The 21,090-nt window shown below is 42.9% G+C and overlaps 3 protein-coding genes across 3 annotated transcripts; 1 reads left to right on the top strand and 2 right to left on the bottom strand.

Annotated features, from left to right (window-relative positions):
* Positions 1–926: 926 nt before the first annotated feature.
* Positions 927–14,080, top strand: rbm4.3 (RNA binding motif protein 4.3). Its single transcript, XM_079295908.1, has 11 exons — positions 927–1,004; positions 1,481–1,909; positions 2,030–2,647; positions 3,781–3,863; positions 4,467–4,539; positions 6,885–7,067; positions 9,348–9,662; positions 9,920–10,070; positions 11,911–12,329; positions 12,433–13,082; positions 13,481–14,080. The coding sequence occupies exons 2-10, from the start codon at positions 1,501–1,503 to the stop codon at positions 13,059–13,061; spliced, it is 2,880 nt and encodes a 959-aa protein (XP_079152034.1). The 5' UTR covers positions 927–1,004; positions 1,481–1,500; the 3' UTR covers positions 13,062–13,082; positions 13,481–14,080.
* tifa (TRAF interacting protein with forkhead associated domain) lies at positions 9,018–9,985 on the bottom strand. Its single transcript, XM_079295436.1, has 2 exons — positions 9,867–9,985; positions 9,018–9,773 (listed from the first exon to the last, which is right to left on the bottom strand). The coding sequence occupies exon 2, from the start codon at positions 9,707–9,709 to the stop codon at positions 9,125–9,127; it is 585 nt and encodes a 194-aa protein (XP_079151562.1). The 5' UTR covers positions 9,710–9,773; positions 9,867–9,985; the 3' UTR covers positions 9,018–9,124.
* Positions 14,081–16,297: 2,217 nt separating the features above from the next.
* LOC306796256 (uncharacterized protein) lies at positions 16,298–18,219 on the bottom strand. Its single transcript, XM_079295101.1, has 4 exons — positions 18,154–18,219; positions 17,677–18,003; positions 17,153–17,248; positions 16,298–16,914 (listed from the first exon to the last, which is right to left on the bottom strand). Exons 1-4 carry the CDS (start codon positions 18,197–18,199, stop codon positions 16,859–16,861), a joined length of 525 nt encoding a protein of 174 aa, XP_079151227.1. The 5' UTR covers positions 18,200–18,219; the 3' UTR covers positions 16,298–16,858.
* Positions 18,220–21,090: the final 2,871 nt, after the last annotated feature.

The following is a 21,090-nucleotide window of genomic DNA, read 5'->3' as shown; positions in this document are numbered from 1 at the left end:
TGTTTGCCGAATTCTGACTCAAAATTGCTTGACTACTCTACAAAAAAGCAGGCATGTTGACTTCAAACGCTATTTATTTTCCCTAATGTGGTTTTAATTCTATCTTAGAATATCATAAATCACAGGTAATTTCTTCACGTGTATTTTGACTGATATGGACTTACTGGGTTTGTAATTTCCCATCTTACTGAACCTTTATCAGTTTATCTTGCACGTGTTGAATGTGCCTGTTTGATTCTGAGTTAATATTGACCCATCATTTTCCCATCTTCTGGCAATACTGTACAATTTCTCTGTCTGTTTTAGTTGTATTTGTATCCTATTAGAATCCAGTAGAGCAGGAATATACTCTACTGAATGCCCTCATTCACAAAATACACTAAAGTGCATTAAGCTGCAGAAACCTAACTTGAAAGATGACTGTGTCACCCAGCACTAATGCACCTTTGCATTTCAATGAAGTTCCATTCGCGCACTAGAAGTTGAGATATTGATAAGACTGAGAAGAATCACTTTACCACACTGACCTGTAAGCCATGTTACAAAAGATATTCCAGCACTTATAATATATACACATAAATCTAATCATTCACTAGTTTCTTTCAACCATGCGCTTTTTATTATACAGTGTAAATTAATGCACAACTAAATGATGGTCCAGTCCTCGCACTTATGTGCAGTAGATATTTATGTAACGTGACAAAACGTAAAGAAAATAAGTATACAAGAAAAATGAAAGCACGACAATAAATGACTTCTGCACAAATTAAGCTGTTAGTTTGAAAAAGTTGAAAGCAAACTTTTCGAGCGAGCCGCCATGATGAAACGCTTTTGCCGCATAAAACGACCCTTCGTGTCTTTATCCAATCACAGTCCGTTGGTTTTGAGCGACACGTCAATCCACCAATCAGAGCCCTACGTGTGCGTTTATCGCCAGCTGGTAATCCACTGAATCGCATCCTGGGGAGTTTCGACTTCGTTGTGGCGCTGAACACAAGCAAGATGTGAGTAGTTTCGTATATACGCCTTTATCTCTTCTTATCTTTTATTACCACTGTGGTTTCACATGTTTTCAACCGTAACTGCATACAATACCAATGGCTGAACTGAATTGTATTTGGTTACGTTCACACGAGACAAAATGGCTAACTGAGCTAATGCTAGCATGCTAATAGAAACCATTCAAAATAACCGAGCCTGTCTAGCAGCTCCCTGACCAGGAAGTGAAAACACGAAAACTTCTTCAACTTAAGCTTTTTGAATAAGTTAGCTGTGAGTAAAGTCGTTCAGCTTCTATAACAACGGTTAACGTTTTATAAGGACACATGTAGTTTATTGTTTTAGCCCGCATGTCGTCTCGATTACAAGCTGTCTATTTCCTGATAATGACGTTACGGATCCACCATTCGCTCTCTCACTGCTTACGTTCTCCTACTACATGGTGGCCTGTGTTGTCTCATGCTGTTTATCCCTCTTTTAGAAAAGTACACTGGAGCAACCATGGTCAAGATTTTCATTGGGAACCTGTCCCAGAACACTGGGAAGGAAGACGTCGAAGCTCTGTTTACACCGTTTGGCACAGTGACAGAAAGTGCCAAGTTCAAAAACTATGCTTTTGTCCATATGGACGACCGAAAGTCAGCCACCAAAGCCATCCGTGAGCTCCATCTCTATAAGCTGGACGGCAGACCCATCAACGTGGAGCCCAGCAGAGGGAAGAACCAGGGCCCCGTGAAGCTCCACATAGCCAACGTAGAAAAGGGCTTCGACGATGAGCTCCGGGAGCTGTTTGAGGAGTACGGCACAGTCAAAGAGTGCGCCATTATCAAGAACTTTGCCTTCGTACACATGGCCAATTCTGATGAGGCCATGGATGCCATAAAGGGCCTGGATAACACAGACTTTCAAGGTACGTACATTTGATATTTTACTCCACGAATGAAAGGATTGGAAGTTTTTTTTGGGGTGTCCATACTGTTCGTATTCTGCCTTTTTTAGACTTGAGGGACATTGATTTTCTCTCTCTCAGGAAAGCGCATACACGTTCAGGTATCAAAAAGCAGACCCAGAGGTGGGCCCGATGAGGAGGAGGACTATCCGCCTCCGCCAAGCAGAGGCGGCTATTATCCTCCTCGCTACCCGGGGGAGAGGCCCGAGCCTCCCTACAGAGAGCGCATGTCCGCGTACGCTCCTCCGCCGCCCCCTCCCCCAAGACGAGCGGTGTATCCCGACCGTGGCTACGGCGAGCGAGAAGCCTACGGGATGGTCGATTACTATGAGAAATACAGAGCCCGCCCTTACAGCGTGGGGGGCTACGACGACAGGCACTCCGGTGTCAATCCCCCTCCTCCGCCTCCTCCCTCGGCCCTGGTTAGGGAGCGCCTCGGAATGGGGGGCCATAACCCATACGAGTGCCCCCCACCGGCTCCGCCCTCCTACATGACCAGGGACCGAAGCCCCATCAGGCGAGCCCCCCCTCCGCCCGCGATGTCTGCTGGTAACGGGTACCCCTACGAGCGGTCCCGGCTCTCCCCGCTGTCCAGGGCTCCGATGTATGCTGCGCCGATGTACGGGACTCCCCGACCCAGGGACCCCTACTCAGAGGGGGCGCCGCCGCCGCCACCACCACCACCTCGATATGCAGGCTATTAAGCCCACGAGAGTGTAATTCAAGGTGAGAACAGAGAGTGGATGGTTCCTGACATAATGAATCGCATTAATAAAAAGTAGGCCTGATATCGCATCTAAATATGTACCTAAATTTAATCGAGCTGAATGAAGTTGAAATAGAATCACGTTTGAACCCATCACCATCAGCCAGAGCTCTTAATTCCTGCAGAGCTAGTCCAGCCAAGAGATCAACATACGACTTAACATTGCTGATAGAATCCTAATATATTGTTGCTTTAACATCAAAGATCAGCCTTGCGCGAATCCTGACTAAAACCCGCTCCTTGACATGTGTGGTGTGCTCTCTTTCCAGGTTTAGAATATGACAAGATCGTCGTCTGCTGATGTACGTGGCGCTATACATCCCCCTCGTCTATGGCGGATTGCGTTGCGTTTGCCTGAGACTTACTGGAAGATACTGTATCGCAGACAGCCCCATATTTTAAAAACATGATTCCATGTCTACCGTTAACGTATATTTCTGAGCTGTTCATTCTTCTGTTCGTCTTGCTTGTTTTATTGTTCAAATCCTTCCAAGTGTTTTGCAGAATAGGATGCTGGTTTAGGTGTTTAGTGTATTTCAGTGAGACGCAGTACTGTTAACGGCCAAAATCCCTCTGCTCTTCACTCTTTCGAAATAGACATGGCCTCTGGTAAACGGTCATCATTTCATAACAAGTCATTTAAATTAGAAAATATATCGTCTTTGTGAACAAAATTGTTGTGCTCAGACCAAGGTTGATCACACAAATCTAAATCCTTTTCTAAATAATTCAGTGTAGAGGCAAACGTTCCAGTGTGGTTTTGTTCTTTTTAAACTTTGTGTTCTCTTTTCTTGCGGAAATAGAATCTATAGCACCCTTATGTATGATTTTTATTTACTTTACAAGTTGCTATTCATTTGAAGGCTTTTTAATAAACGAATCAAACCAAAAACTCAGTTTTAACTGTCAAATTCTTCCTCGTTGGGTTTAGGCCTTTTTAGTCTGACTCGGCAGGCAGCCGCCATTCACCAGACCAGATATACCCAGCCGTTAAACTCTACCGCACCTCAGAGTTCTCCTCTTGACACATGGTGGGTGATGCTTCGTGAGCCCTGTTCCGTTCCAGTGAAAATGCTGTTTCCACACCGCGTCCGCCTGCTGCCGCGCATCGTCCCCGGCTGCCTCTGTCCTCAGCAACCGCTGCCTACCGTGTGTCAAGCCGATCAGCGGTTCTCCTAGAAGTAGAACAAAAATCACCCGAGCTTTGCGACGCCTGAACTTTCTGTCGTCTTGCGACAATTGCTCTCTGGTCTTGATTTGCATCTTTCATTTTCTCTGTCATTGAGTTCACACTACATATCAGTTCCACTTTCATTTATTGTCTTTAGCCTCAGCTATATATTTATACCACAATTGGCATGCAGTGTTGGTGTTCTTAGTATTTTTGCTCTTTGTAGGTTGTTAGACTCAATGCAGGAGAGGCCCACTCAATGCAGGAGAGGCTCGCTCATGGTAAGTCCCCCTCGGAAGGTGTGCAGCATCCAGTGGAATGGAGGTAGGCCCCCTTTAAACTGGTACTGCAACACTTATTAATGAGATGCATGTCTAATGGCTCCCTCTTGTGTTTTTGCAGTCATACTGCAGTGTTCCCATAAAACTTAACTTTTGTTTTCAATATCAAGAAACATTGACTTTTTAAAATATATTTGAGCAACAAAAAAGTGTAAAATGTATTTTTATTTTTCCATTGTTACGTGATCCTGGGTATGAAGTAATGATGAAAGATGTGTTGAGTGGGATCTCTGTCTCCAGGTCTCTGCTCCGCCTGCTGTAACCATCTTCTCTGAACCTTACGAGATGGGACCAGACGTCCCGGTAGTTAAAGGTAAAGCAGTACAACTTCACTATGAAGTCCACAACAGACCTGTCACTTCTGTGAGCTGGAAGTGAAGGTGTCTTCTGTTTTTGTTTACAGGAAGTGTGTTTTGTCCTGCGGTTGGAGATCTGGAGGGAATGTTCAGTCCTCTGAAAACCTGCACTGTCATCTTTTTTTTGTCTGCAGTTGATGCCGAGGCGTGAATTCAGATCAGTCCTACAGGTCACATCTTGTGTTGATTCTTATTGACTTGAGATACCTCAAACTGACGTTCTACCAAACTGATGAAATTGAGATATGGCTCAACCATATTAGTTTAATGACCTATTTACAAAAAAGTTGTTTTGCTATTATCTTTATATTTATGTCCATAAACTATTTATGATCCTAAAACATAATTTATTTTAGTTACTGTATAAAGACAATTGCATACAAATGTTTGTAGCACTTTATTTTTGATAAGTTTTTTTTAATACATTGTCATTTTATTTTTAATATAGATGCATTTTATCCCTTGTGGTATTCAGTATGAAAAGTTCAAACATGATGAACCTGAGTAAATAAACATGTTTTGTTTTCTCAAAGTTGACTCGTTTTATTCAAACCATCTTGCTTTAACCAATGTAAACAATGTAAAATGGATGATGTACTGACAGTTTATCACAATGTAAAGTGATTTATCATATAATTATCATTCCCAGATAACAATGGATATCTTCCATCCTGGACAAGTAAGCCGCTATGGGTGGATAGATACTGAAGTTAAAACAAGACGAATGAATCTGTAAATTTCTCAAAGGGAAACTGAAAGAAAGTCCTCCCAGTTTTCTCATTTTCTCTGTTCCTTTTTTAGGGGAGGGGCGTTTTGTTTGCTGACTGAAATTATTTGAGTTCAAATGAGGCTTCTTCTTTTAAGCACCTTCTTGCTGGACTCGCGTTTCGGGAAGTCCTGTTTGGAGTGTCGTCACAGTGTTGACCAGAGGTCCTTTTATGAAGCGCTTGTAGGGCTTCCTGGACCGGTCCGACCGCTGCCTGCATCAACACCCTCCACCGTGATACCTGGTATGACTCTTGTCCTTCCTGAAGCCTGCTGCTGTTACCATCTACAATAACTACGCTCGTCTGCTTCCAGGAGGAGATAAAGATCTGTTGCTGCCCTGCTTGTAAATTCTATAAAAGAAGATTAAAGATTGTTCAGTGAGACTGGACTTTGTTCGAAGACGATTACAAAAAAATAGCAAACATGTTTTCCCGAGACTGACTACCATCTCTACATCATGTCACGCTGAAACTGATTAACATGTCTGTGCAGCCTGCTCTGAAATAAGTCCGTGGAGAGTAACCAAGTACTGAAGTATTGTACTTAAGTACACTGTTGTGGTACTCGTACTTTAGTCAAGCAACGCTATACTTAATTCCACTACGTTTTACTTTTAACTTAACTCCACGACATTTATTTGAAAGCTATCGTTACATACGACCAAAACGAATATTACAATACTGCTTTCAAATGAATGTGCCAGTAATAATCTACCTCGTAATCCTACATTATATATTTCAACTGGTTATGTGTTATTGTTTCATGGGAGGTTTTACTTAAAGGAATACTCGATGCATCGTCCACCGCTGAGTGAAACCGAACGTGCACAAGTTTCCAAGAGTTTGATGCAAAGAGAGGTGCGTTTTGGTTGAGAACTTTCACCTCAAACAAATCTGAACAAACCTGTTTCCGAAAAGTCAGATGCCAGATTACCAAATCTGTGGCTGATGAACATCTTTTAACAAAAAGACAATTTAATGTGCTCAAGTTGAAAATGTAGAAATGGAACAGCTTCAAGAAGTTACAGCATTTGCTCTTTAAAAGTAGCCGACATATCAAGATCACAGCTTCTTGATCTATAGACACATTTACAAAGAGGGATTCATCCTCTCATGGAACAACCACACAGTAACCACAGTATCACTTCAGATGCAAGCCAATGACAAAGTAAAAAGTCACAACATCACGAATAACACGTCTCATCACTCTCAAGGGGGCCAGGCAGACTGAGTTCTCTTGGGAAACTGTTCATCACACGTGAGCCTGTCTCCACGACGGGTGTCATACTGGGCTCGCCTGTGCACGTCTCCCTGGACGGAGGCACTGCCAGCACCTCAAAGTCCACCTCGAAGCTCCCCTTGGCTTCGCCGGACTCACGGATGATCAGCATCTCATACTCCCCGAAGCGGACCAGGGCCTTGTCCGGGAGATCCGTCCTCTCCAGGTAGCCCAACTCGGAGCTGTTCACCGACAGCCCCTCTGGCTCAGGTTCTGGATGGTGAACAGCATGTCTGGGCTCTGCGGCGTGCGGCAGGCGTGGAGAGCCAGCTGTTTGCGGGACACCCGGACGTCGACCAGGGCGAAGGTGCAGGCCTGGGCGTCACGTCCCAGCCTGAGGGGGTCATCCGCCGAGTGTCTGCTCCTGGTCCCCAGAGGAAGCAGCCCGTAAAGGCCCTTACAGCTCTGCTGAGGGTGGTGAAGCTTGATGTGGAGGCACGTCAGCAGGTCCTCCTCTGTCTCCATCGTCTGGGACACATTCATCATGGAAGAAAAAGCTCCTGAAGTGAATCAGGACCAGATTGACCTATTGACCTTCTGTGATGAAAGGCTGCTGGGACAAAAGAAGAACATATTAGGAATTTACAGGAAGTGTGTTTTGTCCTGCGGTTGGGGATCTGGAGGGAATGTTCAGTCCTCTGAAAACCTGCACTGTCATCTTTTTTTTGTCTGCAGTTGATGCCGAGGCGTGAATTCAGATCAGTCCTACAGGTCACATCTTGTGTTGATTCTTATTGACTTGAGATACCTCAAACTGACGTTCTACCAAACTGATGAAATTGAGATATGGCTCAACCATATTAGTTTAATGACCTATTTACAAAAAAGTTGTTTTGCTATTATCTTTATATTTATGTCCATAAACTATTTATGATCCTAAAACATAATTTATTTTAAGTTACTGTATAAAGACAATTGCATACAAATGTTTGTAGCACTTTATTTTTGATAAGTTTTTTTTAATACATTGTCATTTTATTTATAATATAGATGCATTTTATCCCTTGTGGTATTCAGTATGAAAAGTTCAAACATGATGAACCTGAGTAAATAAACATGTTTTGTTTTCTCAAAGTTGACTCGTTTTATTCAAACCATCTTGCTTTAACCAATGTAAACAATGTAAAATGGATAATGTACTGACAGTTTATCACAATGTAAAGTGATTTATCATATAATTATCATTCCCAGATAACAATGGATATCTTCCATCCTGGACAAGTAAGCCGCTATGGGTGGATAGATACTGAAGTTAAAACAAGACGAATGAATCTGTAAATTTCTCAAAGGGAAACTGGAAGAAAGTCCTCCCAGTTTTCTCATTTTCTCTGTTCCTTTTTTAGGGGAGGGGCGTTTTGTTTGCTGACTGAAATTATTTGAGTTCAAATGAGGCTTCTTCTTTTAAGCGCCTTCTTGCTGGACTTGAGTTTCGGGAAGTCCTGTTTGGAGTGTCGTCACAGTGTTGACCAGAGGTCCTTTTATGAAGCGCTTGTAGGGCTTCCTGGACCGGTCCGACCGCTGCCTGCATCAACACCCTCCACCGTGATACCTGGTATGACTCTTGTCCTTCCTGAAGCCTGCTGCTGTTACCATCTACAATAACCACGCTCGTCTGCTTCCAGGAGGAGATAAAGATCTCCTGTTGCTGCCCTGCTTGTAAATTCTATAAAAGAAGATTAAAGATTGTTCAGTGAGACTGGACTTTGTTCGAAGGCGATTACAAAAAAATTGCAAACAGGTTTTCCCGAGACTGACTCCCATCTCTACATCATGTCACGCTGAAACTGATTAACATGTCTGTGCAGCCTGCTCTGAAATAAGTCCGTGGAGAGTAACCAAGTACTGAAGTATTGTACTTAAGTACACTGTTGTGGTACTCGTACTTTAGTCAAGCAACGTTATACTTAATTCCACTACGTTTTACTTTTAACTTAACTCCACGACATTTATTTGAAAGCTATCGTTACATACGACCAAAACGAATATTACAATACTGCTTTCAAATGAATGTGCCAGTAATAATCTACCTCGTAATCCTACATTATATATTTCAACTGGTTATGTGTTATTGTTTCATGCGAGGTTTTACTTAAAGGAATACTCGATGCATCTTCCACCGCTGAGTGAGACCGAACGTGCACAAGTTTCCAAGAGTTTGATGCAAAGAGAGGTGCGTTTTGGTTGAGAACTTTCACCTCAAACAAATCTGAACAAACCTGTTTCCGAAAAGTCAGATGCCAGATTACCAAATCTGTGGCTGATGAACAGCTTTTAACAAAAAGACAATTTAATGTGCTCAAGTTGAAAATGTAGAAATGGAACAGCTTCAAGAAGTTACAGCATTTGCTCTTTAAAAGTAGCCGACATATCAAGATCACAGCTTCTTGATCTATAGACACATTTACAAAGAGGGATTCATCCTCTCATGGAACAACCACACAGTAACCACAGTATCACTTCAGATGCAAGCCAATGACAAAGTAAAAAGTCACAACATCACGAATAACACGTCTCATCACTCTCAAGGGGGCCAGGCAGACTGAGTCCTCCTGGGAAACTGTTCATCACACGTGAGCCTGTCTCCACGACGGGTGTCATACTGGGCTCGCCTGTGCACGTCTCCCTGGACGGAGGCACTGCCAGCACCTCAAAGTCCACCTCGAAGCTCCCCTTGGCTTCGCCGGACTCACGGATGATCAGCATCTCATACTCCCCGAAGCGGACCAGGGCCTTGTCCGGGAGATCCGTCCTCTCCAGGTAGCCCAACTCGGAGCTGTTCACCGACAGCCGCCCCCTCTGGCTCAGGTTCTGGATGGTGAACAGCAAGTCTGGGCTCTGCGGCGTGCGGTAGGCGTGGAGAGCCAGCTGTTTGCGGGACACCCGGACGTCGACCAGGGCGAAGGTGCAGGCCTGGGCGTCACGTCCCAGCCTGAGGGGGTCATCCGCCGAGTGTCTGCTCCTGGTCCCCAGAGGAAGCAGCCCGTAAAGGCCCTTACAGCTCTGCTGAGGGTGGTGAAGCTTGATGTGGAGGCACGTCAGCAGGTCTTCCTCTGTCTCCATCGTCTGGGACACATTCATCATGGAAGAAAAAGCTCCTGAAGTGAATCAGGACCAGATTGACCTATTGACCTTCTGTGATGAAAGGCTGCTGGGACAAAAGAAGAACATATTAGGAATCCAGTGAGATGATGTATTTACCAGTCCAAACTAAAGTAAAGAAACATTACTTGTGTGTTACCTGAATGTTGAGGTTCTACTTTAATGTAGAAGACGCTTTGACTCCGTCCACAGAGGAGCTAGATAACGCACAGCGAGTCACTCAGAGGAGACTAACGGTGCTGCTGCAGAGAGACGTCCTCCAACTGCTCTTTGTTTTCAAGCTGCTGTCTTCCTCTTCTGAGTTGCATCACTCTCACAAGACCCAGGACGATGCTGCCTTCATGTGCAAATCTGGGGGAAAAAAAATCATTGTTGAAAATTGTGTATGAGGAAAAGCAGTTGTGAAAAGATTCATACACTTAAGTGTATGAATCAATCAGTTAACTGATGAACAGACAATTAACGATTCATTTGACTATAAATTAATCGTCTTTTATTAGGCTAAACGGCAACAATTAACCCTTTCAAACTTTTGAAAGGGAATTTGCTGATTTATCTGTTTTGTATCATTTGAAGTGAATAAATTTGACGTTCCGGCTGTTCGGACTGAAAGAGTGAGCTAATATGCAGTAATATAATTACAATGCTCATTTTTTGAGTGCACTAATCAAAAACACAGCTGTTCTCTAAATACGATTTTAAGATCAGCACTTGAACGTAGCATTACGATACAGAAAATTCCCCGAATGATGCAACATGAAAGAGAAAGGGAGCTGCAGTTTCAGTTTATATACACGGTCGACCTTTTTCTTTCCACATCTTCAGAAAAAAACATTGCAACATTACCAACCACACCGGAATGTACAAATAATAATACTACATTTTATTTGTATAGCGCTTTAAAAGGTACTTTACATGGTAAAAACAGAAACAATAGAAGTAATTAGAATGAAAACAAAATAGATGACGCCATAACAGTAAGGAACAACATACAAAAGAAAAACATACATAACTGACTATACAGGTTTAAAGATTTAAATAAATAAATAAAACTAGTGTTACATATAAACACAGGGCGATTGTTTACCAGAAGGTATTTCTAACTTCCATTCCTTTAGTTCCAGGTAAGCTAATAAAGTAGTAAAAAGTGCGAGACAGAATGAATGCTAAACAGCATTTTTTGGTAAAAAAAAAGAATGCCATTTGTTTGAATCGCTCTTTGTTCAGTCATATTTAAGGAGCCTTCAGTTTGTTTTTGCGTCTCAAATTTGTGTCTAAAATCCATAGCATGTTATCTATATCGTAATAAGGCTGATACGGTAGTACAACTTGTATTGGCAATGTCCATTAAACGACAGTGGGTGGCGGTGTTGTTATGGGTTGGTTGTGTTCCACATAAATTCGACAAAACAGACGAAGAAGAAGGAATCTCCCGCCCCACTCTGCCTCGCGATTGACTTACCCTGATGTATTTACCCTGAACCTAACCAATCTAACCGAGGAAGGCAACGCGTTCTATCCAATCAGAGGCAGAGTAGGGCGGGTCTTTGATTATAGTAGTAGGGTAGGATGTCGCACAGAGGAGAAAAGCTAAGCGGAAGTCGAATCGGTGTAAGGAAAACTCTCGAAAGCGGTTTTGAATTATTTGTCGAGGCCGCCCGATATAAAGGTAAACTTAAATGTACACACCTGTGTTGATATATACAATTCGCTGCAATAAAAAAACCGTAACATATACTCACCTGTGAATATGTTATTCAGCTCACCGCTATACGTTAGTATGGACGGCGGTGCTTTGTGTGATAGCTTGGCAGTGGAGCCACGCTAACAGCTAGCACGAGAATTAGCATAACCGAGGTCTGGGAATTCCACACCGCAGGATTATAGCGATAATAACAATCGAAACGTTTCAATATAAAAATAAATTAACGTTTGATAACTTGTGTTAAAATCCGTAAATTGAGCGGCAGCGTTAGTTAAACTGACGTCCGCCATTTTGCAATGAACAGGCCCGTTTATTTCACAGACGGGACTCTAGTATCAGAGAGAAGGATTTAGGTATACAGTTAGCTGTTATTTCACTTTATACCACAACGCTGAATGTTCAAACACTGTGGGTGCAAAAATGATTTTACTCTTCCCATCCCTACATATTCAATTTTCTCTCATTTGCTCTCAAACAGATCTTCAACAATGGTGAAGATCTTTGTGGGAAACCTGCCCCGAGAGGCAGACCAGGAGGAAATCAAGGCACTCTTTACCGAGCATGGCACAGTCACAGAATGTGCCATCATCAAGAACTACGCCTTCATCCACATGGATGACCGCAAGGCCGCCACCAAAGCCATTAAGACTTTGCACCTCTACAAGCTTCACGGCACACCGATCAACGTGGAGGCCAGCCACGGGAAGAACCAGGGCTCCGTCAAACTGCACGTAGCTAACGTAGAAAAGGGCGCTGACGACGAGCTCCGTGCTCTCTTTGAAGAGTACGGCTCAGTCACAGAGTCTGCTGTAGTCAAGAATTTTGCTTTTGTACACATGTCCAACTCTGACGAGGCCATGGATGCCATCAAGGGCCTGGACAATACTGAATTTCAAGGTAAGAAAACTGTCATGAAGTAAAATAAGTAACGTTGTAGTCCTTTTAACTTATTAAACCAATGTTTTTTTTTCTTTTATCTGTTTTTTTTTTTTGTATTTAGGCAAACGCATCCATGTCCAGATTTCTAAGAGCCGTCCCAGACACGATGAGCGTGATGACTACCCCCCTCCTCCCCCAGACAGGGGTGGCTATTGGCCCCCTCGCTACCCGGGAGAGAGGCATGAGCCTCCCCCGCCCAGCTACATGAGAGGCCGCCTCAGCCATATGCCCCCAGGTTACCCCGCCCCTCCTCTGCCACCCCCTCCCCCTAGACGAGCAGTTTATCCCGAACGTCCCTACGAGGGTGAGAGGGAGCGATACAACGTGGTAGATTACTATGAGAAGTACAGAGCCCGTCCGTATGGCATGGCCGCCTACGAGGACCAACGTGCTGGCGCCCCTCCTCCCCCTCCCCCCTCAGCCGTCGTCCGAGACCGTCTTATGCCCTCGTCGCTTGACCCGTATGAGCGTCGTCCCCTCCCACCACCCCCGTCCTCGTACTACGCCCGTGATCGCAGTCCCCTAAGGAGGGTGCCCAGCGCGCCAATGCCGCCCGCTAATAATGGCTACTCCTACGAGCGCTCTCGACTCTCTCCGGTTTCCCGGGTCCCGGGATACGGAGTTCCACGCGCCAGGGACCCCTACGCAGAACGGCTGCCTCCGCCACCACCTGCACGCTACGCTTATTAAGCGAGGCCCAGGCACGTGAAGGTGAGAATAGGTCTGAGGTAGACTGGTGTTCATATCTTCTCCGAAACTGCCATTCGTCCCTGTAAAGGCAGAGGCAGCTTGTCACTTGTCCTGCACGCTCCAGCTGTTGTGGGGGAAAAACAAGGTTTGAAAAAGCATGCGTACGAAGTGCTATTCAACAATTGTAAATGCGTTGGCAATGCACGTCTGTGCACTCACCTGGAGTTCAGCTAAACTTAAGGAAATAATATTACTTCTAAATGTGTGGCGTAATCCGACAAAATACAAGCTTTCGACCTGGGATCTCTGGCTGAACGGGACTCGATGCAGAACTCCACAAGCAGATAGTTGAGATGGAACAACGTGCTTTGCATCAACAGTTGCAGACAGTTCATTTGTGTCATTTGCTCTTTTTTCAGGATCGTCGTCAACTGCGTCGCCGCTCGCCGCCTCCTGATGCACGTGACACTATCCTCTCCCTGTCTGTGGCTGAGCGCGTTGCGTTCCACTGCGATGCTCACAGGAGGAACCGAATTACCGACGCCCACGTCTGTTTTTTTGTTTTTTATTCATTTGGGACAGTTTTTACTCGTTTCCCCCCCCCCCCCCCTGATTGTTTTAGTTTGTCATTGTGCTGTAGTATTTTTTTAATGCTTGACTTCTGAATTAGGCGTTTTTTTTATTTTGTACATTTACGTAAAAAAAAAAAAATTAGTGTACTGATGTTGTGTGTGACCGTAGAAAGCTGACCACTTCAGCAGCAGTCTAGGCGATACTTGTGACTAGATTTAGTTGAACTAAATCATGGTATTAAATCTAATCTGCACGTTGGTTCCATTGTTACGCTTTCCCATCGAAAACAAAACCGCCATGTGGCGTTGCTGTGAAAATTCAAACTGCTAAGACGTATGGGTTTGACAAATGTAGAAAGTAGCCGTTAATAGGACGGTTACCGCAAAGCGTTCACATGTACCTGTCCATTGTCGAACTTGTTTTTAATAAACGGATTTGTGCAGTAATGTTGTTCTCGGATGTGCCCAAACTCATGCCCAGCGCTAAAAAACCCTCATCAGTGTAACCGCTTGAATTGATTCGAACAATCTAACCTCTTCGAAAGGATCGTCTATATTAAATCATTCCACGTTTATTTGTGATATCTCGTACAACAAACTAGATCAAATCGTTGCGCTGATCTAAAAAAACATCTCCCCTGGTCTCGTCTGGAATGCTCCAGCTTTCCTCCTTCCCCAGTGCACCTTTTAACTTTTCCCCTTTTAGTGCCAAAATTGAGACTGGCTCACATTAGGGCTTAAGTGAAGAAGGGCGCAACACAGTCCTGCCATTCTGCACCAGGTGAGGTTGTGTAACTGGGACTAGTTTATCTTGACTCGGGGGTGAGATGACATCAAAGGCTGCTGGAGACCTTCAGAGTGAACAGGTAAGTCGAGGGCCTCAAGGACCACTGAAGCAGGAAGTACTACAGACAGCTCACATTTACCTTTCTAGATTATTAACAGTCGACACACAGCTATCTCTTTATAGCACATATACATATGACAAAAAAGAACATTCTACACTCTGTCTTGCAGACATACATTTATGAACTGTTGTAAAACATGAAATTACATAAACTGATTTTACACAAAGAACTTCAATGGATGACAAATTGACAGTACTTTGCATTGAGTTGCTGTTTTGGAAGTTGACCTGTATGAATAAAATATTTCAATCACTAACACAGTGTCTGTCCACTAATGTACTGCCAGTAATACTATAGTGTTCTCCTGATTAGCTTCTTATTACTGCTTTAATGCATTGTTTGTGATTTCCTTTTAGAAAAGACTTGTTCCACCCACAGTTTCATATTTGGACCGCAAACCTTTTGCATGAGGGTACATTCACAATGTTCAGTATAAATATATCAACTTGAAAGCAGGGTCACAGTTGATCTGGAGGGTAGATGACACTGGTTGATTTAATTGTAAAACACTGCAAAATTCGGTTATCGCAGTCCTAGCCCAGGCCTGTAGTATTCTTACTTCTAACACTTACCCTGAAACAGAAGCACATGGAGAAGTCCCTCAGCTTAGGATCAGTTCACATATGAGTTTGAGTTCGAGTGCTCTTAATGGAAAATACTTTTTGTTTTTGTCGACACCGTAACATGTTTTACTTTCATTCTTCCTAATCTGCAGCCACAGTGAACATGATCACAGCAGTTTATTCAGCCCGATAAGAGCATTGATGTGTGGCTTTAGTAATTTACCACATGAGACTATCACCCCACAAGCTGGATTACATGTTTATAGAGAGCTGATGTAAAGTTGCTTGGTTACGGTATGTCTAGTCCAGAAAAACACGTCCATTTATTGAGTTAGTGCGTGTTAAAACTATCCCATCATCGAAGAATCTATTTGAATGGATGTCACTCCAAAGATCAACGGGTCTTCATTTTGTTAGGTTATGATGAAGGCCAGTGTTGTGTTGAATACCGTTTCCCTGTTAAGTGTTTCCCCCGACATAAACCTGATTCATCCCTTAACCGTCACCATGAGGGGGGCACTATTCTACAAGGGTACAGACTTCAACATAACACCGGTGTAACTGCGGTTCAAACTTTAAATGTAATTCACTGACGGCACCGTTTATCACAATGAAAAAAAACAAGCAGGGCATCAATACTAACGCGTGACCTCTATACTGCATGCATGAACACTATCAGCTGAGCTCAGACCACACTGTGCTCCCCGGCACTCCACTGCTGCAGACCTCCAGTCAAGTGCTGTCGTGATTGTATCACCTTCTGACAAACATGTGAGGGCAGACGCCCCAGGAGAAAAGGGTGAACAGTTATATACCACCATGAAACTTCAGTTTATAACTTTCACTGAGACAATCAAGTTTTCTGAAAATCTATATTAACATATGCAAATGATGTATTATCTTGCAAAATATGTGCTAGTTTGCAGACACTTCCAGAACTGAAATATGAAGGTTCGATGAAGACAGGTTCCACGTTCTAGTTTCATTTTGTTGACATATTGGAGTCAAAGGATTTTACAGAACACATTTTGGATATCTCTTCATCACTTCATGAATCAGAAAATACAGTCAACAGCCATGAAAAAAATATTTGTAGGAATAAAATGTTCTATAAATCAGAATTATACATGAACAAACCCCTCTGTAAAAACCTGGAGAATATAGATCGGAATGAAAGTGCAGAGTTTGGAGTATTTATAGAGATTTATTGCTCAGTATAAGAAAAAAAACTCATTTTATGAAAACAGCCTTTATATGTATTTAGAAATAGATATCACCATCAAACTTTACCAGTTGATCTTTTACATTAAGACAATTATTTCTTGTATTACAAGGTTTCTTAAAATGTATGTGTAAACATTCAAATGATGGATTATTTAGGAGAAATCTACAGACTCATAAAGTAGTAAAATAAAAACCTAAATGTGTATTTTGGATGTTTTCTTTCCACCAGTCTGAAAGAAAACATGTAATGGAAGCAAAAGTGCCCAAAATCTCAATATTGACCGTAAGAGAATCTAGACGCTAGGAACAAATAAAGAAGTGTATGAGCATGAATAATCAGTATGAATGAGAATATTGTTACAAGAATCTCTGACACAAAGTCAACGTCTTCTACGTTCTTAGTAACTTTGACACCATGGTGATGGTGTGATAATAAAACATCAGTTGCAGGTGCCTCCTGAGTCTATCTGGTGGCTGAATAGATTGTATTTGTCGCCTCTTCATTCTCTGATGCAGGCCGGTGGGGTCGTTTAGTTTTCGGATGAAAAGTCACTGCTGCGTAGTTCAGCTCCTCTGAGCCCTGGTTCTGTGAATAAGAGATAAAGACAGAGTCGTGATCTGACGAGTGATTTGAAGTGACTGTGGCACCGACTGACAGACAAAAAACTCTGTCCGTCGTGGATTCTGTTCTTCAACACGAGCTGCACGACAGAAACAATCTGTTGTGGTCAATTCATAATGATTGCTGTTGATGCATTTTGGTAAATAGGAAGTTGTGGGGAAAAAAGGATGTGAAAATGCAATCAAGTGAAGAACAATTATACCTTTCTGAAGCTTCTTCACTTTAACAGCCAGACCGATGATGACCGTAACAAGGAGAACAGTCAGACCGGCCAGAGTCACACTCACCAGTTTATTCGCTTCAACAAGAGAGATCATTCAGTGAGTTATTAAAGACTTGAGGCCTGGTTACAATCAAAATGGGTCAAACTGAATTTAGTTGAAGAGTTTCACCTTTAAACATTTGATAGTTTGCACAATGATTTACTTTTACACTTGCTGTCATCGTGTGGCTCTCCACTGCCTTCTAATGGAATGAAGAGATCAGTCTCTAACGTGGCACATTTACATCAGAACTACATTTAACAAGACTCTGAACATCTAACCTGTCAGTGATCTGATTCATATTAATGGACAAAAATACACGGCGGATTTAAAAAAGAAAATGTAAACTATCAGTTACTACTGTCAATACTATGAATTTCACCAAAACGAAATGTGAAGTTGATAGGTTCCCTTTAAAATGCCACTTCAATCAAAAACAGACCAAACATAACAACAATCTTACCTTGAACCTCTAAATATGTTGCATCCACAATAACCGGGTTTTTGCTGACTTCATATCCACAGAAATACAGTCCAGAGTCGGATGAATTCACTTGTTTGATTTTAAGGGAAACAGTAGAGATGTTGGATCTCATTTCAAATTTTCCATTTGTAAATCCTACAAAGAATGTAGCCGTCTCAAGAGGCTCGTACATGAAGGAGATGGAGCGGCGCTGGGATCCCTTGACCACTCTGAACCAGAATATCTGAGTAAGAGAAGTTGAAAAGTTGGAGCACAGCAGTGTGACTTCTCCACCAGCCTGGACCTCCACAGTCTGACACTCAGAACCTGAAACAGAAAGAGACAACAAGAGATTTACTCTCAATTAAACACAAGGAACATGAACATTTCCTTTAAATACACTTTTAAATCAGCAAATTGTCTCAATTCCGGTGGTTTAATTAAAGTTACCGACATTATGAATGCAGTTGTACTCACAGAGGCTGCAGAGACTTAAAGGTGTTATCAAGGTAAAGTTCTTCATGGTGCGGGTGACTGAAGCTCTGCAACATCTGTAACTGAACTGTTCTCCAGTAAGGCTGCTTTCAACGTGAAGAGGCGGGGCATGTCTTTTAGTTTCCTGATCAAACTGACCACATTAATGCTTTCAGGAAAATAGTGTTGACGCGAACGCTCAGCCTCGTGAATATGAGACAAGTTATCTTTCCCAAAATCTCATGACATCATACATCTTCACACCAAAGTACATCAAATATAATGATATATCAAGGATTCACACAACCTCATCAAAAAGCTGAGATGTGTCAAACGTAAAGCTTCGGAGCATCTTGACACTCTTTGAGGAAATCACAAGTTAACATGTTAATGCCTGGTAATATTTAGATGGATGCTGTTATTTCCCACTGAAGAGAATACTGTACAGTATGTGCTGTAAAGCCAGATGATGAATTGGAAGCACAGTCCACTTGAGACCCTGAAAGTAGCTGCCACACATTGTGGCTGGGATTTGGCGAGGATCCTGTAGAGGCCACCTGTCATGCTTTAGTAATGGATGCTGCGCTCTGTGAATGCTGTGTTTGGATGCTGATATTCCCAAGAAACATTTGCGGATGGTGCTTGCGATGCTACAGCGACCATGCCATAGTTGAAGGTACCCTGCTTATTTGGCCGTGGATGGATGAACTAGGTGCATTATGGTGATATAGGTGATGATTGCATGTTACAGCCCATCAATTACACCAGGGTCATAAAGACAAGGAAACCTTCTTCAAATTGATTCATATCATTGTCGATGGCCACAAGATGAAATTCCCGTTGTATTTGCAACATAGAACTTTGAGTTGTATAACTTGTCCTTTCATCTACTAGTTTTGGATGGAAACTCAAGTCTTTCAGAGTCCAGATTCTGCAAATAAGAGTCAGAGAATTTGCGCATGAGCTTAACAAAAACAATACAATGATTGACCAATTGTGAGTTGAAGTCAAAGCTTGTACGATATAGAAAGACGTAAAGCTTCATCAGCAGTGACAGAAACAATTAGTCCGGCACTTAAGTTGCTGTTAATACAATTTGATTGATAAGCAGGACGTTTTTGAACCCTGATACTAACAAGAGGATAGTCCTCAGACAGCACCTGTCTGGAGTTGCATCATCCTGACAACAAGGCAAATGATGACCTAAGTGAGAACAGTCACAGCGCTCAGGACCACAGTCAGCTTTGTTTCACCAGCTCTTCTACAAGAAAGATGATTCAATAAGATTCTATTGAACAATGATCAATATTGCCGCCCTTACATTGTCATGGGGGGGTTGTTCTACGCTACTTCTACTACTACTACTACTACTACTACTACTACTACTACTACAACAATGCTATTCCATAAAGACATCTATTATAATCTTTGATTTGCAGTTGGAGCAGCCCAGTTTATTAAGGCATGGATTCAAAGGTAGCAGATTTGTCAGCTCAACATTCTGTGAACCCCAGTAAGTTAAAACATGCGCTTCACCACTGCCTTCACACACGATGATGGCAAAATGATTCACCGTATTTCTCTTATTTTGACAAGATACACACGTTTTCTTTGTGTTAGTAGCGAAATGACACTAAACAACATTCTTACCTTGAACCTTTAAAGACGTCGCACTGGTAATTACTGTGTGTCTGTTTATGTGAAATAAACAAAAATACAGCCCAGAGTCACACAAACCCACGTGCACATGTTTGAGAAAGACAGCGGAGACATTGGATGCCATTTTATATTTGTCACTTTCAACCCCATTGTCGAATGAAGCGGACTCGATGGAACTTTACATGAAGGAGATGCAGCGGGCCTGTGTGCTGCTGACACGTGTGAACCGGATTATCATGGTGGGGGAACTGGAGAAGTCTGAGACTCAGAGACTGAGATCGAGATCCAGCCGGGGACAAAAAGCAAAGAGATTTAATTCTCAGCTGATGATGCAACAAACGGATAACAAGGCCCATAAACAACTGTGGTAACAGCTGTTGTCGATTCAGTATCGCCTTCTTCCAGACTGTTTCTGTTGAGAAAGACTCACTGAGCTGTTTGGGAATCACCAAATGGAAGGGGAGAAGCACACATGCCAAGAGATGAATGGTACACGGTCATTTGAGGGCCCCAACAGTGTAAGTTGTGTTGAGCTGGGACGTACATTTGTAGGCGTCATCTGGCCCGACAAGTATGAGGCTGCTCAAGGCACTTTTTCTGCAAGCAGGATGCTGATGTGTGAGGGTGAAAGAACAAAACAAGTGTGAGGAAATTGGTCAGTGTCGTCGGCAAAGAGGGGGACAGTTTGAGAAGAGATTGAGATGCTGTCTGATTCATCTTCACATTTTTAAAGAAAGTATTACAGCACAAGTTTGCTTGTGGTTTTATTGCCGAGAGCTGAAGGCCAGTCTTCCTGTGGCTTTCGCTGATACACAAAGTGTTCACCGCAGTGGAAAATGACAGGGGGGGGGGGGGGGGGGGGGGGGGGGGGGGGAGCCACAAGACTTGTTGTTGCCCACATGTGCATGCAAACACAACCAGGGCAGAAAGCTACCCCTCTGTATGTTTCATGTACACTTTCCCTTCGTCAGTTCGCAATAGAGTCTAAAATCTTTAAAAGTCGATCAAAAGAAAACAATACAATTACTTTAATATTGAATCTTTTTTTTCTTCTCAAAATTAGATCTTAGACACAGTGACCTTAATTCCCTAGGCTGATTACACTGCATACCTACTGTAGCAGAAATGTATGCAGGTGCTGTTGGAGGCCTCACTTCTTCAGCAGACATAGCATCTCGACTTCTGTGGTCGCTGGATATAAATCCGTACTGATGGAAGGCTGGATTTAGACTGAACAGCAGTTATCCTTAAGCTTAAGTCTAATGCAGGCTACACAACCTT

Source organism: Melanostigma gelatinosum (assembly GCF_949748355.1).
Source record: "Melanostigma gelatinosum genome assembly, chromosome: 23".
Lineage (NCBI taxonomy): Eukaryota > Metazoa > Chordata > Actinopteri > Perciformes > Zoarcidae > Melanostigma > Melanostigma gelatinosum.
Note: the sequence above shows the minus strand (reverse complement) of the source record. Positions and strands in the feature narration are given on the sequence as shown.